The sequence below is a fragment of the Mercenaria mercenaria genome, chromosome 9 (genome assembly GCF_021730395.1).
Source record: "Mercenaria mercenaria strain notata chromosome 9, MADL_Memer_1, whole genome shotgun sequence".
Lineage (NCBI taxonomy): Eukaryota > Metazoa > Mollusca > Bivalvia > Venerida > Veneridae > Mercenaria > Mercenaria mercenaria.
In genome coordinates, this window is record NC_069369.1 from 4,188,929 (window position 1) to 4,207,189 (window position 18,261).

The window sequence follows — 18,261 nt, forward strand, 5'->3', positions numbered from 1 at the left end:
CCCTCTAGGGTCAAATATGGCCCCGCCCCAGGGGTCATATGGTTCATATAGACTTATATAGGGAAAAACTTAGAATCTTCATGTCCATAACTTACATCATTCAAATTTAGACCACATGTATAGTTTTGAGTGGCAAGATGAACCTGGACATGAGTTGACCTTGATCTTGACCTAGTGACCTACTTTCACATTTCTGTAGCTACAGCCTTCAAATTTGGACCACATGCATAGGTTTGTGTACCGAAAAAAATTTGACCTTGTTATTGACCTAGTGACCTACTTTCACATTTTTGAAGGTACAGGCTTCAAATTTGGACCACATGCATAGTTTTTGACCTAGTGACCTACTTTCACATTTCTTGAGCTACAGCCTTCAAATCTGAACCACACGCATGGTTTTGTATACTGAAATGAACTTTGATCTTGAGATTGACCTAGTGACCTACTTTCACATTTCTGAAGGTACAGGCTTCAAATTTGGACCACTTGCATAGTTTTGTGTTCCGAAATAAAATTTGACCTTGGTTTTGACCTAGTGACCTACTTTCACATTTCTCAAGCTACAGCCTCCAAATTTGAAGCACATGCTTAGTTCTGTCTACCGAAATGAACTTTGACTTTGAAATTGATCTAGTGACCTGCTTTCACATTTCTCAAGCCACAGCTTTCAAATTTGGACCACATACACATTGTTTTGTACCGAAATGAAATTTGACCTTGATTTTGACCATGAGCTAGTCTTGAAATTTGGATTATTCAAAAATGTCACAGTGGATGGCGCCAAGATCACTCTGTAATCTCTTGTTAGGTTAATAGGTTAAAGGTCAAGGTCAGATTAAACCAGAATGGTAGAATTTTTGTTTACAGTGAGCATATAATTTCTGTTCCTTGTGCAATTACTGAATGCATCAGGGGGGCATTTCGTGTTCGACGAGCTCTTGTTAGGTGTTATGATTCGGTTGATGATGTTATGATTCTTCGAAGGAGGTTATGATTCTTCGTATAACAATATCTGCCGTAGAAAATCAAAACCTATTCTGTCATGAAAAGCAAAATTAAACCATGGATGTGCAGATTACCATGACTACATTGAATGTCTTATTTGTTGTTGCTAATATCATTTCCATTATCTCAGTTGTTTTACGATAAAGTCACGCTTTAAATTTTCATATTAGAAACTGTATTGTAGGAAATTTCAATACTTTCAATTCTCGTTACTTCTTTGTTAAATTACCACATATACTAAAAAAGGAAAAGGAAAAAAGAAAGACGTTTAGAGTAAATATTTAAAAAAAAAAAATGTGTTATAAAATTAAAGGACGTGGAGCTGCAGCTCCAATGCAGCTGCAGTGTGTTTGCAGCATGTCTGTCATGGCTGTTTAAATTTTTTAGAGGAAGGCATTCATTAATGTTGTATGGACTTGTTGCCCAGTCGTCTTTGCTTTACTTCTTTGTGCTGTGTATATGTGCTGTTATTGTAAATATGTAAAATAAAACATGATTAAACTATACTATGTCTTTCATTTCAATTTATATATAAGAAAAAGAAAAGAAGACACAATTAAGCTTACAGCTACACAATGAAAATCCATATAACATAACGTGGAGTACATTTTTATACACTTGTAAATGTCTACAGTACATTTAGGTCACCTCGCAATGTCAAACAGGTAAACTTTCAACTCAGCTCAAAGACATGAAAGAGTAAAGTCAATTTTTTTTTTTTTTTTTTTTTTTTCAAATGCAACTATTTTAAAATAATGCTTAAATGAGCAAATTTTGTTGAATTTTATATTAAAAACCACTAAATTTTTTAACAACCTAAATGTCTTGTGGTACGACGGACCAGCTAGCTTTTAGGATTCAATGCTCCAACCGAAAATGCACTTTCCCCGGGTCATCGGACCAACGTTTGTGTGTCGAGCCATGCATTTGTGGTTAAATACCGTTTCGACACATATTGTTAGCTCACCTGTCACATAGTGACAAGGTGAGCTTTTGTGATCACCCTTCGTCCGTCGTCTGTGCGTCCGTGCGTGCGTCAACAATTTCGTGTCTGCACGATAGTGGTTTCGTTTATGATTTTATTTTAACCAAACTTGCACACAACTTGTATCGCCATAAGATCTTGGTTCCTTTCTTGAACTGGCCAGATCCCATTATGGGTTCCAGAGTTACGGCCCCTGAAAGGGCCAAAAATAGCTATTTTGACCTTGTCTGCACAATAGCAGCTTTATTTATGATTTGATTTTTACCAAACTGGCACACAACTTATATCACCATAAGATCTTGGTTCCTTTCTTGAACTGGCCAGATTCCATTATGGGTTCCAGAGTTATGGTCCCTGGAAAGGCCAGAATTAGCTATTTTGACCTTGTCTGCACAATAGCAGCTTTATTTATGATTTTATTTTAACCAGACTTGCACATAACTTGTATCACTATAAGATCTTGGTTCCTTTCTTGAACTGGCGAGATTCCTTTATGGGTCTCAGAGTTATGGCCCTTGGAAGGGCCAGAATTAGCTATTTTGACCTTGTCTGCACAATAGCAGCTTCATTTATGATTTGAATTTAATCAAACTTGCACAAAACTTGTGTCGCCATAAGATCTCAGTTCCTTTGTTGAACTGGCCAGATCCCATATTGGGTTCCAGAGTTATGGTCCCTGGAAGGGCCAGAATTAGCTATTTTGACCTTGTCTGCACAATAGCAGCTTCATTTATGATTTGAATTTAATCAAACTTGCACAAAACTTGTGTCGCCATAAGATCTCATTTCCTTTGTTGAACCGGCCAGATCCCATAATGGGTTCCAGAGTTATGGCCCCTGATAGGGCCAAAATTAGCTATTTTGACCTTTTCTGCACAATAGCAGCTTCATTTATGATTTGATTTTAACCAAACTTGCACACAGCTTGTATCACCACAAGTTCTTGGTTCCTTTCTTGAACTAGCCAGATTCCATCATGGGTTCCAGAGTTATGGCCCCTCAAAAGTCCAAAATTGGCTATTTTGGCTTTTTCAGCCATATAGAGACTTAATTTATGGTTTTATTTGATACAAACTTCCAGAATATCTTCAACAACAATAAATCTTGGATTCCTTGACAAATCAGATCCAATCGTAGGTTCCAGAGTTATTTTATATCTGATTACCTCCCCTGATTGTAATCAAAATAGATTTATATCAGTAAGTACTTACAGGACTTATTTGAAATTTCATTATTGTCATTAGTTGGACTGAGCCAATCAGGGTAGATAACTATGGACTGATTTTATGTCAAATTACCTCCCTTTATTTCAAATTAAAATGGGTATATCTTCATAACTAATGAAGATACTGATCTGAAATTTTATTTATGTCAACAGATTTATATGGCAGATCCTTCTTTTGTTCACTTACAGTAATTTTCTTTTTAATTACTTCCCTTTTACGTTACTATAAATAGCTTATTTTTAGTAACTTTTTAGCTCACCTGTCACAAAGTGACAAGGTGAGCTTTTGTGATCGCGCGGTGTCCGTCGTCCGTCGTGCGTCCGTAAACTTTTGCTTGTGACCACTCTAGAGGTCACATTTTTCATGGGATCTTTATGAAAGTTGGTCAGAATGTTCATCTTGATGATATCTAGGTCAAGTTCGAAACTGGGTCACGTGCCATCAAAAACTAGGTCAGTAGGTCTAAAAATAGAAAAACCTTGTGACCTCTCTAGAGGCCATATATTTCATAAGATCTTCATGAAAATTGATCAGAATGTTCACCTTGATGATATCTAGGTCAAGTTCGAAACTGGGTCACGTGGGTTCAAAAACTAGGTCAGTAGGTCTAAAAATAAAAAAACCTTGTGACCTCTCTAGAGGCCATATTTTTCATGAGATCTTCATGAATATTGGTCAGAATGTTTACCTTGATGATATCTAGGTCAAGTTCGAAACTGGGTCACGTGGGGTCAAAAACTAGGTCATTAGGTCTAAAAATAGAAAAACCTTGTGACCTCTCTAGAGGCCATATTTCTCAATGGATCTTCAGGAAAATTGGTCAGAATGTTCACCTTGATGATATCTAGGTCAAGTTCGAAACTGGGTCACGTGGGGTTAAAAACTAGGTCAGTAGATCTAAAAATAGAAAAACCTTGTGACCTCTCTAGAGGCCATATTTTTCATGAGATCTTCATGAATATTGGTCAGAATGTTCACCTTGATGATATCTAGGTCAAGTTCGAAACTGGGTCATGTGGGGTCAAAAACTAGGTCAGTAGATCTAAAAATAGAAAAACCTTGTGACCTCTCTAGAGGCCATATTTCTCAATGGATCTTCATGAAAATTGGTCAGAATGTTCACCTTGATGATATCTAGGTTAAATTTAAAAGTGGGTCACGTGGGGTTAAAAACTAGGTCAGTAGATCTAAAAATAGAAAAACCTTGTGACCTCTCTAGAGGCCATATTTTTCATGAGATCTTCATGATTATTGGTCAGAATGTTCACCTTGATGATTTCTAAGTCAAGTTCGAAACTGGGTCACGTGGGGTTAAAAACTAGGTCAGTAGGTCTAAAAATAGAAAAAACCTTGTGACCTCTCTAGAGACCATATTTTTCATGAGATCTTCATGAAAATTGGTGAGAATGTTCAGCTTGATGATATCTAGGTCAGGTTTGTAACTGGGTCATGTACGGTCAAAAACTAGGTCAGTAGGTCGAAAAATAGAAAAACCTTGTGACCTCTCTAGAGGCCATATTTTTCAGGAGATCTTCATGAAAATTGGTGAGAATGTTCACCTTGATGATATCTAGGTCAAGTTTAAAAGTGGGTCACGTGCCTTCAAAAACTAGTCCATTAGGTCAAATATTAGAAAAACCTTGTGACCTCCCTAGAGGCCATATTTTTCAATGGATCTTCATGAAAATTGGTCAGAATTTTTTATCTTGATGATATCTAGGTCACATGTGCTGAAAAACTAGGTCACTATGTCAAATAATAGAAATAATGACGTCATACTCAGTTCAACACTGGGTCATGTGGGGATAGGTGAGCGATTCAGGACCATCATGGTCCTCTTGTTTATTATTGGCTGTAGGGAAAAACCGAGACCACTTTCCTGTGGTACAACATGGATGGTACCTCCAATTTTTATTTGTATTTTGACATATCTGTACCTTTTAAGAATTTTTTTTTCTTTTTGGTTAAATTTCTTCCCTTTGTTGTTCCTGTCCTTTGGACTTAGATATTTTTTCTGAGGACAAGAAGTGCAATGATAACAGGTGAGCGATATAGGGCCATCACGGCCCTCTTGTTCTACGAAGAATCATAACCCCCTTTGAAGAAGCATAACATCATCAACCGAATCATAACACCTAATAAACTACAATATTTCCGTTGTAAACAACGCTCTCACACATTTTTGTGGGGATAAATTGAGATAAATTGAAACGTTTGTGTAACATTGCTCGACTGACGCCGACTATTCGCCACAAGAAAACGTATATGTTCGAAAACAATAGCAAAAAGCGGTATGGGTAGCACAGAAATGTGAAATGTCATCATGTGTACAACTTCTAAAGTTGACAGGAAGCAAACAGTTGATAGCTGCATGGAAAATCTGGTATGTATGTAATCATTGTTCATTCGCATATCGAATAGCATTTGCTGATTTTTGATTTATAGTAATATTAGAAAGAAAACGCAAGAATTCCTTACCTGTGTCACTGTTTTTACGTGAAAATCGCCATAACCGGAAAAAACAGCAGAAGCATTTTCATACATAACCGAAAGGTTATGATTCTGGAGATTACTGGGCGTGAGGACTATCCTGGGATAATGTCTTGAAAATATCTCAGAAATTCTTGGGTTAGTCCTGGGACTTTTCACGCCGTTAAATGGGAATGGGACAATCCCAGGATTTTCCTAGGAACAGGAAAAAAACAGGACACCAGAACTCCAAGAAACCTATGCTGTCCTGTTATCCTGAAAATCCCAGGAATGTCCTGGGATTTCCTGTTGTCAGGAAATGAAAGTATATATTGTCCTGTTCTCAGGAAATCCCAGGAATGTCTTGAGAATTCTTGAAGTCAGGATATCCAGGACAATTGTCCTGTCTTTAGGAAATACCAGGAATTCCTGATGTCAGGAAATTTCAGGAAATTTCAGGACAATTGTCCTGTCTTCAGGAAATCTCAAGACATTATACATGTATTCCTGTCTTCAGGTAACCCCAGGACATGTAATTGAATACCTTGTAAACATGATTTGAAATTCTCTTTGGTGGGAAATACAGTTAACAAATTGTATTTACAGTAAGAATAATAAGGATTATCATTTCCAAAATTAATATTAAAAAATGTTTTCTAGTTAAAACGCATACATCATATACATTGAAACAATACAACCTGTCATAGCAGAAATATCAATTTCTTGGCACATCATAAATCACTCAAATAATATTATTATATTATGTGCATACATGGCAAAAAACTAGGTGTAAATTCTGCTATTTAGTATAGAAACATAAAATTATGAGCTTCATATTGAGCAAAAAGCTCTTATCAATCTATGATCTGTTCACTTTTAAGTTGAAGAGCAAAACTGTCTTTGATCAGACATGTACAGATAATCTAAACAGTATTAACACATCTGACTGAAAGAAAAAATACTTTTCTGAATAACTTACCAGTATTGTTTTATAAAATCATTAAATGAAGAAATATATTTAGTATTATTACTAAAAGTTTATACAGAAATAATTTGCTAAACTTACCAGTGGCACAAATATAAAGTATATTCCTGTTACACCAACAACACCACAGCACAAGTGCTTAATGATACAGTTTCTACCAAAACATGGGTCTTCAACACCAGGATGTAATTAACTTACTAGACCAATACAAGATCATGTTTCAAATTAATTACCATCTTTCAATTTGTATCTTTTAGAAAATGTCCTGTGATTTTCCTGTGAACAGGGCAATTTTTCTATCAAAAGTCCTGTCTTTTAGTGTTAAAGTCCTGTCTTCAGTGTTAAAGTCCTGTCTTTTAGTGTTAAAGTCCAGTCTTCAGGACTTTTTTGCAGCCTTGCTAAAAGAATCTCAGGAAATCCCAGGATAATCCTGGGATTTCCTAAGAACAGGAAAATATTTCTGCACGGGAGACTTGCAACGGTGTTGACAGCTTTTCCTTGCAAAATGAAGTAAATTATTTGAAGGAGAAAATAATTTCTATTATTTAAACAACATCTCCTCCAAAACCACTGAATGGATTTTGATGAAACTTTACACAAATGATCTCTGGGTAGCCCTCTTTCAACGATATTCAGATGGTTCCGGTTCATTGAACATATGGGTCTTTTTGGTTAAAAGTAGGTTTTCAGCTGTCAGACTTTAAAAAATCCTTTTCTCTAGGCTTTTGATATTTGGCATGTGATACAAGGGTTTGACTTTCTACCATACTTGTCCAAATTATTGCCCTAAGGAAAAAAAATGGCCACGCCTCAGTGTTTGACATGTACTTACTATAGGCTTTTATGTAAGAAACTTTGAAAATCTTCTTCTCTTAATCAATAATAGCTAGAGCCTTGGAGTGTGATATTAGATTTGTAATGTCTACTGTAATGGTTCAAATTAATGCCCTATGTTTCAAAAATGTGTGTGACATGTATACAATATAGGCTGACATAGAAGAAACCTAACTCTGTACTAATACAAACACACTTGAAGCAGCACTTTAGGGTCAATGACCCTTTTGTTTAAGATACAGCCTTGAAATTTGGATGATATATACTGATTTGCACACTGATCTTAAAACTGACTTTCATTGACCATGCTTTAACTCTGTGATTCCAGCAGGTATAAAAATTTTGATTCCATACCTCATGTTTTTATTTCGATGCGAAACCAAAATTTTTAGTCCTGTTTGGCGCCATATAACCTATACTCTGTTGGTGCATCTTAAAACCCAAATCAAAATTCATTGATCATGAATGTGACCTACTGACCTATTTTCTTTATATTTTAGCATCAGTTTGACATTTAAAACATGTAGCTCATATTACTCAGGTGAGCGATCCAGGGTCATCATGAGCCTCTTGTTCACAGAGTTATTGCCCTTTGATTATTCAACAGTAGAATGCTATAGTACAATTCTTGTCTGGAGTCATTCTCAGCAACCACTGGTTGTAATTTAATGAAACTTCATGGGAAGCTTTACTATCAAGAGGAGATGCACATAAGTTTATCACACTTGTCCATGCCCAAGTCAATTTGGAGGGCCAGAGCATCGGTGTAGAATTATGGACATGCTTAAAACTTGTCAGGATTATCCCAAGATGGTTGACCGTTTGACATGTGAGGAAAAATTGTTCAAAGTTTATTGTAAACACATTTGAATTGGGCCGTTGAATACAAATTTCATATCATTTTCAATAAATGTCCAGTATGAACTAGAATATCATAATTATAAGTTGAAATGAAAAATTACAGCTCAGAAAACTTAAGCACCTCTACATGGCATTATTGATTTTGTTACTTTGCGGTAGATACATCACTTGGCATGGGGGATATCAGGTAATAATAGCTCTAGTTATACAATATTTTTGTTGTGATTGTGAATAATTATTCTGTTTTTGACAGTAGTTTTATTAGTTCCCCTACTATTTATCAGTCATTCCTGCATGAACTTTGAATGTACAAGAAATTTTTGCTTAAACCAGGTTTAGATGATATTCAGGTCCTTTAATTTTGTTTCAGTATTAAAAAATATGGTGCCTACAAGTTAAAGCATACCAAAAGTTCCTTCTAGGGCACATCTATATAAATATAAAATGACCATCTTGTAAAATTTTGGTTGCAATGTCTGTTTTATACTGCCAAAATATCAGGTAAGTATTTACGCTAGTTATTTAACATAAATTGTTAAATCCAACAACAAATTAAATCTGTTACCTCTTTCAGTAGAAGCCCGCCTGCTTAGCTCGGTAAGAGCGTTGGTCTACGGATCGCGGGGTCACGAGTTCGATCCTCGGGCGGGGCGTATGTTCTCCGTGACTATTTGATAAACGACATTGTGTCTGAAATCATTAGTCCTCCACCTCTGATTCATGTGGGTAAGTTGGCAGTTACTTGCGGAGAACAGGTTTGTACTGGTACAGAATCCAGGAACACTGGTTAGGTTAACTGCCAGCCGTTATATAACTGAAATACTGTTGAAAAATGGCGTTTAACCCAAAACAAAAACAAACAAACAAATCTTTCAGTAGAGTAAATACGACAATAAGACATTGACCTGGTCAATCTATTATGATTGGATGTTTGAATGCCTTGCACATAATTAGAGGGTCACAATGGGGTTTGTTTTCACATATTAGCCATGCATTTGAAGGTAACGATAATATTTGGTTGTTTACATTTAAATTTGCTGATATATGTCTATCTGGTGAATGTACATATGTTCAGGAGGAAATAAAAGAATCAATTAATCATCCTCGGGTTTAGTATTATGGAGTCACCTCAATTGAGAAAGAATAGTTTAATGTCAGAGGTTATTTCTAAGGTCATGGAGTTTAATAGGCCAGCTTGTAATTACAACAGCTTTCGACATCGGTAGCTCAGTCAAGTGTGACTTATTGAATTAAGATATTCCTTCTCAAGAGAAGGAATAATAATGGCAGCAGATTTGTCAAATCTCCTTTTAGGGGACCTTTTCTGGCTTGTTTGCAATCATTTATTAGCTCGACTATTCGAAGAATAAGTAGAGCTATCCTACTCACCACGGCGTCGGCGTCGGCGTCACACCTTGGTTAAGTTTTTCGTACCAGTCCACATTTTGACAAAGTCTTTTGAGATAAAGCTTTGAAACTTTCAACACTTATTTACCATCACCATGGCCAGTTATAGGCAAGAGGACATAACTCCATCAAGGATTTTGGCTGAATTATGGCCCCTTTTGACTTAGAAATCATGGTTGAGTTTTTCGTACCAGTTCATATTTTGACAAAGTCTTTTAAGATAAAGCTTTGAAACTTTCAACACCTGTTTACCATCACCATGGCCAGTTATAGGCAAGAGGACATAACTCCATCAATTATTTTGGCTGAATTATGGCCCCTTTCGACTTAGAAATCTTGGTTAAGTTTTTCGTACCAGTTCATATTTTGACAAAGTCTTTTGAGATAAAGCTTTGAAACTTTCAACACTTGTTTACCATCACCATGTCCAGTCATAGGCAAGAGCACATAACTCCATCAAGGATTTTGGCTGAATTATGGCCCTTTTTGACATAGAAATCATGGTTAATATTTCGTACCAGTTCATATTTTGACAAAGTCTTTTGAGATAAAGCTTTGAAACTTTCAACACCTGTTTACCATCACCATATCCAGTTATAGGCAAGAGTACATAACTCCATCAAGGATTTTGGCTGAATTATGGCCCTTTTTGACTTAGAAATCATGGTTAATATTTCATACCAGTTCATATTTTGACAAAGTCTTTTGAGATAAAGCTTTGAAACTTTCAACACCTGTTTACCATCACCATATCCAGTTATAGGCAAGAGTACATAACTCCATCAAGGATTTTGGCTGAGTTATGGCCCCTTTTGACTTAGAAATTTTGGTTAAGTTTTCCGTACCAGTTCATATTTTTTGTAAAGTGTTTGACATATGGCTTTGAAACTTTTATCACTTGTTTAGTATAATAGTCTCTGTCTGTAGGAAAGAGTACATAACTCTGTCATCTATTTTGGCTGAATTATGGCCCTTTCTGGACTTCGAAATTGGTTCTGTTTTCATACAAGTCCACCTTTTGTCAAAACTATTTGACATATGGCTTTTAAACTTCGCACACTTGTTTATCATTATGATTTCCATCTGTAGGCAAGAGTACATAACTATTTTGACTGAATTATGGCGCTTTTTGGACTTTGAAATTGGTTCATACATTGCCATTTAGTGCAAGACTTATCGAAATCAAAGAAATACAGGAACATTGTTTGTCTAATCTATTTATTTCTTTTGTCTGAATATCTGTGGAAATATTTTGACCCCATTCTTCAATCAATTCTTCGAATAGTCGAGCGCGCTGTCATCAGACAGCTCTTGTTTAAATTCTTGTCATCATTATTCTTTTTTCAGCCATTGAAAAGTTCATAGAGGAGACAAAAGATCTTGTTGAGAAAAATGGTAAGATGTACAAGGTTGGGGAGTATACTGATGTTCTTGCTGATGTAAAAGGTATGGACACCAGCGGTGTTGTTGCACTTGTTGTTTTATCAGATGAAGGCACTGGAATGAAAATCAAAGACATTTCAATGCGAGATAAACTGAGGGAAATTTTAAAGAAAGGAGCGCTACAAGGAACAAAGACAGTTTGCTTTAATGCATATCTTCGGCCAGAAATTGTTGATGTTGTGAAGAACACAATTGAAGCAACACTTCAGTTTGCTGAAACTCGGAGCAGAAGCCAAATAGAGGAGTTGTTTGTCTGTTGTATGAAGGGACACAAGGAAGTATTACAGAAGATTGATACAATATTTCAACTAAAACGAGGATATTGCAGGGAGATACATACAAATGGTGCAAACATTTGGGAAGATAAAGGTAGGTGACACGTTTCACTGTAATTACTTTTATTTACAGAGTTCTATTATATGTGTATTGACAAGGCATGATAGTGTGCAAATTTATGACTAGGGAATATGACTAACACAGCTCTTGTACATAACCTTTACACACCTGCTCTGGTTATGCCCTCACATTTATGTGGAGGGCATATAGCGTTGCTGCTGTCCGTACATCCGTCAGTATGTAGGTTTGTACTTCCATCTGTACACCCTGAAATCTTGTACTTCCATCTGTATGCTCCAAAATCTTGTGTGTCAAACTTCTCCCACACTATTAGCTTATTTGCTGTAAACTTTTGCAGATGAATAAGCTTGATGTGCAGATGACCATAAGGGAAGGAACTTATGCTTTGACAAATTTACCACAGTTATGACCCTTTGATATTCTAGAGAAAAATCTTGTGAGTCCATCAAACACTATCGGAAGAATGTGCTTTAAAGTTTCACAGATGGTTAGAGACTACCAATTGTTTTTCCATAGACTTACATTATAACATTATGGTGTGTACCGCCTTCCATAAATTGGAACATGTATATCTAATTACATGTTTTTCAAGAACAACCTTAGTTCTACCAAAATATTGGACGAAAAAAATACGAATAGTGATACTTTTTTTAAGTAATTTCATGTGAATGAGATGACCCCTGTTTACGTCGTTGGCATGGCGGGAGAAATTTATTTGATAAAACGTTTTTTTTAATACACATAAAATGTAGCAAATTTTGTCAAAATGTATAATAAAATACTGTAAATGCAGTAAAAAATAATCACTTCTTTGGTTTGTTTACATGACTGACCAGCATGTGCAGTTGTGCACCTGGGGTTTTGCGTCCGGATTCATCCAGTCATGTAGGAGTTATGGCCCCTGACTTAGTAAAAAATTGGTCATTTTGATGTTGTGTCGCGCATAGCTCCAAAAGTATTTGACCTAGAATCACCAAGGTTTACAGGAATGTTGGTCAGCATATGCAGTTGTGCACCTGGGGTTTCGCGTCCGGACTCGTTCAGTTGTGTAGGAGTTATAGCCACTGACTTAGTTAAAAATGGGTCATTTTAATGTTGTGTCGTGCGTAGCTCCAGAAGTATTTGACCTAGAGTCACCAAAGTTTACAGAAATGTTGGTCAGCATGTGCAGTTGTGCACCTGGGGTTTCGCATCCGGATTCATTCAGTATTGTAGGAGTTCTGGCCCCTGACCTGGGAAAAAATTGTTATTTTAAGGTCATGTAGTGGGGGCATCAGTGTCCCATGGACACATTTCTAGTTTGTACTGAAACAAACTTTGACCTTTACATTGACCTAGTGACCTACTTTCACATTTATGAAGGTACAGGCTTCAAATTTGGACCACATGCATAGTTTTGTATTCCAAAATAAAATTTGACCTTGATTTTGACCTAGTGACCTACTTTTACATTTCTCAAGCTACAGTCTTCAAATTTGGACCACATGCATAGTTTTATGTACCGAAATGAACTTTGACCTTAAGATTGACCTAGTGACCTACTTTCACATTTCTGTAGCTAAAGGCTTCAAATTTAGACCATATGCATAGGATTGTGTACGGAAACAAACTTTGACCTTGACATTGACCTAGTGACCTACTTTCACATTTTTGAAGGTACAGGCTTCAAATTTGGACAACATGCATAGATTTGTGTTCTGAAGCGAAATTTGACCTTGATTTTGACCTAGTGACCTACTTACACATTTCTCAAGCTACAGCCTTCAAATTTGGACCACTTGCATAGTTTTGTGTACCAATTTAAACTTTGACCTTAAGATTGACCTAGTGACCTACTTTTAAATTTATCAAGCTACAGCCTTTAAACTTGATGCACATGCATAGTTTTGTGTACAAAGAACTTTGTCCTTGAAATTGATCTAGTGACCTACTTTCACATTTCTCAAGCTACAGCTTTCGAATTTGAACTACATGCAGTGTTGTGTACAGAAATGAAATTTGACCTTGAGCTAGTCAATAAGTCTTGAAATTTGGAACACTCAAAAATGGCACATTGGTGGGTGCCAAGATCACTCTGTGATCTCTTGTTATGAACTCACCTGTTAAATTTGGGAAAAATAATAAAATTAAACTTTCTTAAAGGTAAAATTCTTTGTTTCTTTGAGCTAATTAACATAAATATGAATTACGTCGGGGTCGTATGTAGCAGCTTTGAATGCGGTCCTAATGTTACCTTTTCGAAAAACCATTTTCTTTCTTTCTTTTCTTCTTTCCTTTTTTTAGGATTTTCGACCCCCACTTCTGGGTCCGCACATGTAATAATAGCTTGTAACCATTTCAGAACCCAAATTGAATGTGAAAGTCAAAGTTGGATCACTACATGAAGTTGAGGTAAGTTATGTTGGAAACTAAGATAAATGATGTGACTTTGTTAGCTCACCTGAGCCATTGGTTCAGGGTAAGCTTTTAGTATAGATAGATGATCCATTGTCCCTCGTCCATCTATAGTCTGTTTTAACAATTTTACTTAAACATGTTTCCCTCTGAAACTACTGGTTAGAATTAGCATCCTGGCAGTTGTTCAAATGGGGCCCCTTGCCCCTTCATAGGGGCTGCTAGAGCTAAAAGTAGAAAAATCTTTAAACCTGGGTCACATGCATCAAAAACTAGGTCAGTAGGTCAAATAATAGAAAATCATTGTGACCTCTCTAAAGGCCATATTTTATAATGGATCTTCATGAAAATTGGTCAGAATGTTCACCTTGATGATATCTAGGTCAAATTTGAAACTGGGTCACGTGCAGTCCAAAACTAGGTCATTAGGTCAAATAATAGAAAAACCTTGTGACCACTCGAGGTCATATTTTTTGTGGGATCTGCATGAAAATTGGTCAGAATGTTCATCTTGATGATATCTAGGTCAAGTTCGAAACTGGGTCATGTGCGATGAAAAACTAAGTCAGTAGGTCAAATAATAGAAAAACCTTGTGACCTCGGTAGAGGCCATATTTTTCATGGGATCTGCATGAAAATTGGTCAGAATGTTCATCTTGATGATATCTAGGTCAAGTTCGAAACTGGTTCATGTGCGGTCCAAAACTAGGTCAGTAGGTCTAAAAAAAGAAAATCCTTGTGACCTCCCTAGAGGCCATATTTTTTAATGGATCTTCATGAAAATTGGTCAGAATGTTCCTCTTGATGATATCTAGGTCAGATTTGAAACTGGGTCACGTGCGGTCCAAAACTAGGTCATTAGGTCAAATAATAGAAAAACCTTGTGACTACTCTAGAGGTCATATTTTTTTTGTGGGATCTGCATGAAAATTGATCAGAATATTCATCTTGATGATATCTAGGTTAAGTTCGAAACTGGGTCACGTGCAGCAAAAACTAGGTCAGTAGGTCAAATAATAGAAAAACCTTGTGACCTCTGTAGAGGCCATATTTTTCATGGGATCTGCATGAAAATTGGTCAGAATGTTTATCTTGATGATATCTAGGTCAAGTTTGAAACTGGGTCACATGCGGTCAAAAACTAGGTCAGTAGGTCAAATAATAGTAAAACTTTGTGACCTCTCTAGAGGCCATATTTTTCATGGGATCTGTATGAAAGTTTGTCTGAATGTTCATCTTGATGATATCTAGTTAAAGTTTGAATCTGTGTCAACTGCGGTCAAAAACTAGGTCACTAGGTCTAAACATAGAAAAACCTTTTGACCTCTCTATAGGCCATATTTTTCAATGGATCTTCATGAAAATTAGTGAGAATGTTCACCTTGATAATATCTAGGTCAGATTCGAAACTGGGTCACGTGCGGTCAAAAACTAGGTCAGTAGGTCTAAAATTAGAAAAACCTTGTGACCTCTCTGGAGGCCATATTTTTCATGAGATTCTTCATGAAAATTGGTGAGAATGTTTACCTTGATGATATCTAGGTCAAGTACAAAACTGGGTCACATGCCTTCAAAACCTAGGTCATTATGTCAAATAATAGAAAAACCTTGTGACCTCTCTATTTTTCAGTGGATCTTCATGAAAATTGGTCAGAATTTTTATCTTGATGATATCTAGGTCAGGTTCAGAACTAGGTCACATGAGCTCAGAAACTAGGTCACTATGTCAAATAATAGAAAAAACGACGTCATACTCAGTTCATGTGGGGACAGGTGAGCGATTCAGGACCATCATGGTCCTCTTGTTTTGTTTATTTCTTTTTATTTTATCCTCCCAACTTCGAAAATCTCATATGTTATTTCAAAAATATACACACACACATACTCCAAATTCAGACCAACTCCATTAAATCTTACACACTCAAGGAAACAAATTCGTATAAGTCTTTTTCGAAGACTTGTTTTCTAATCCTATATATAATTTGCTGTATGTATGCATGCATGTATGTACTCATTGTATTCGAAATAAAATACTGTTTAAACCAAAGTTGTTCAAATGGTTCCAGTTCATTGAACATATGGGTCTTTTTGGTTAAAAACAGGTTTTCAGCTATCAGACTTTAAAAATCTTTTTCTCTAGAGCTTTGATATTTGGCATGTGATATTTATATAATAATTATGGGTTGACTCTCTACCATGCTTGTCCAAATTGTTGCCCTAAGGTAAAAAAAATGGCCACGCCCCTGTGTGTGACACGTACTTACTATAGGCTTATATATAAGAAACGTTGAAAATCAATAATAGGTAGACCTTGATATTTGGTGTGTGATATCAGAGTTGTACTGTCTACCGTAATTGTTAAAATTATTGCCCTAGGTTCAAAAATGTGTGTGACATGTATACAATATAGGCTAACATAGAAGAAATCTAACTCTGTACTTGTACCATTACATTATACAAAGGCACTTGAAGCCTTGTACACAGGTGAGCGCTTTAGGGTCTTCAATGACCCTCTTGTTATTGTTTTATCACCCAAACTGACCAAGATATGTAGGATTCTGATCGATATAAGTGTCATTTCCAGAAATGAATGGTTGCCATGGAAACAGTGAAATCGTATATAGGTCAAAGAATTTTTTCTTGGGAACATTTTATGTTTGACAGAGTAGGTCCTGTCAAACAATTTGGTACATATGGAAAAAGTCTAAGGTAGGGGCATTGTAAACATTGCTGGCCCCTGTGCTAAATCTATTTGTAGATAGTTCACATTGAAACTGTATTAAACTATGCTTCTACTTCTTTCACTTCAGTATAACCTTGACAGCTATACACTTCTGTGACATTTTGAATTTATGTTACAACATTTCAACTTAGCTCTGTCTAAAAGGTTCAAGGTTCTTACTACAATCTTGTTTGAATCTGCAATTCAGAATATTTCAACACAAAAATTTCTTGCATGACATTAGGCCCTTAAACAGATCTCTCATAACTTTATAGCCTTTCTGTTTAAAATACCAAGTGAGTTTTTGTGCCCCCCATGAGTAGTGAGGGCATATAGATTTGGTCTCGTCCATGCGTCTGTCTGTCCGTCGGAAGTTTGTGACGTGCCTAGCTCAAAAAGTATTTGATATAAATTGATGAAACCTTGCATGAGTCTTTATCATGATATGAACTTGCGCACCTCCTACTTTTGGTTTGGCTCCTGGGTGACCCCCTATTTCCAGAGCCCTTGAAATAGTAAAAAATGCACATTTTCACCTTGTGATGCGCCTAGCTCAAAAAGTAATTGATATAGATTGGTGAAACCTTGCATGAGTCTTTATCATGATATGACCTTGTGCACCTTCTATTTTTTATCCCACCGCCAAAGGCGAAGAGGATATTAGAAATGCTCTCCGTCCGTGCATGCGTCCGTCCGTGTGTCCGCAACGATCTTTGTCCGGAGCATAACTCCAAAAGTACTGGAGGGATTTTCTTCAAACTTCATACACTGATAGAACACATTGGGAGGAAGTGCAGTGTGCAAGAACAATAACTCTACCTTGCCTATCTTTTGAGTTATTCCCCTTTATCATATTTTCTTAAAAAATCTTGTTTGGAGCATAACTCCAAAAGTACTGGAGAGATTTTCTTCAAACTTCATACACTGATAGAACACATTCGGAGGAAGTACAGTGTGCAAGAACAATAACTCTACCTTGCCTATTTTTTTTAGTTATTCCCCTTTATCATATTTTCTTAAAAAATTTTGTCCGGAGCATAACTCCAAAAGTACTGAAGGGATTTTCTTCAAACTTCATACACTGATAGAACACATTTGGAGGAAGTGCAGTGTGCAAGAACAATAACTCTACCTTGCCTATTTTTTGAGTTACCCAGTGGGCACACGACGTCATTTCAACGTTGAAATATGGTCAGGTCATAAAACAACATTGATCCAACATTGATTCAACGTCGGACTCTCAACGAAGAGATGCTGTCAAAAATCAACGTTGTTTCAATGTTGAAATAAGGTTGATCTTTCAACTTTGAAATAATGGTCGAAATTACGACGTTGTTTCAACGTTGAAAAATCGTTGATATCTGCATGACCAGTGTCAGAGATATAAACTATATATATATATGCATTGTCTTGCCGATTATTTTAGTTGAAACAAAACAATTCAAATAGCATCAACAAATACCTATGTAGTATAAGAAATCTACCTTAATTTTCCGCGAAAAAATGATTATGATTGTATCTAAACTGTTGGGGAAAAATATGATATTAGATAGATATGCTGGTTCAAAAGTTT

At 36.3% G+C, this 18,261-nt stretch overlaps 1 protein-coding gene across 1 annotated transcript in view; it reads left to right on the forward strand.

The window, feature by feature from the left end:
• Positions 1-18,261, forward strand: part of LOC128559646 (uncharacterized) — a 196,527-nt gene that overhangs the window by 132,687 nt on the left and 45,579 nt on the right. Inside the window, exons 7-8 of the mRNA XM_053551956.1 lie at positions 11,120-11,584; positions 13,914-13,963. Coding sequence (XP_053407931.1) covers positions 11,120-11,584; positions 13,914-13,963 — 515 coding nt within the window. The remainder of the gene's footprint in view (positions 1-11,119; positions 11,585-13,913; positions 13,964-18,261) is intronic.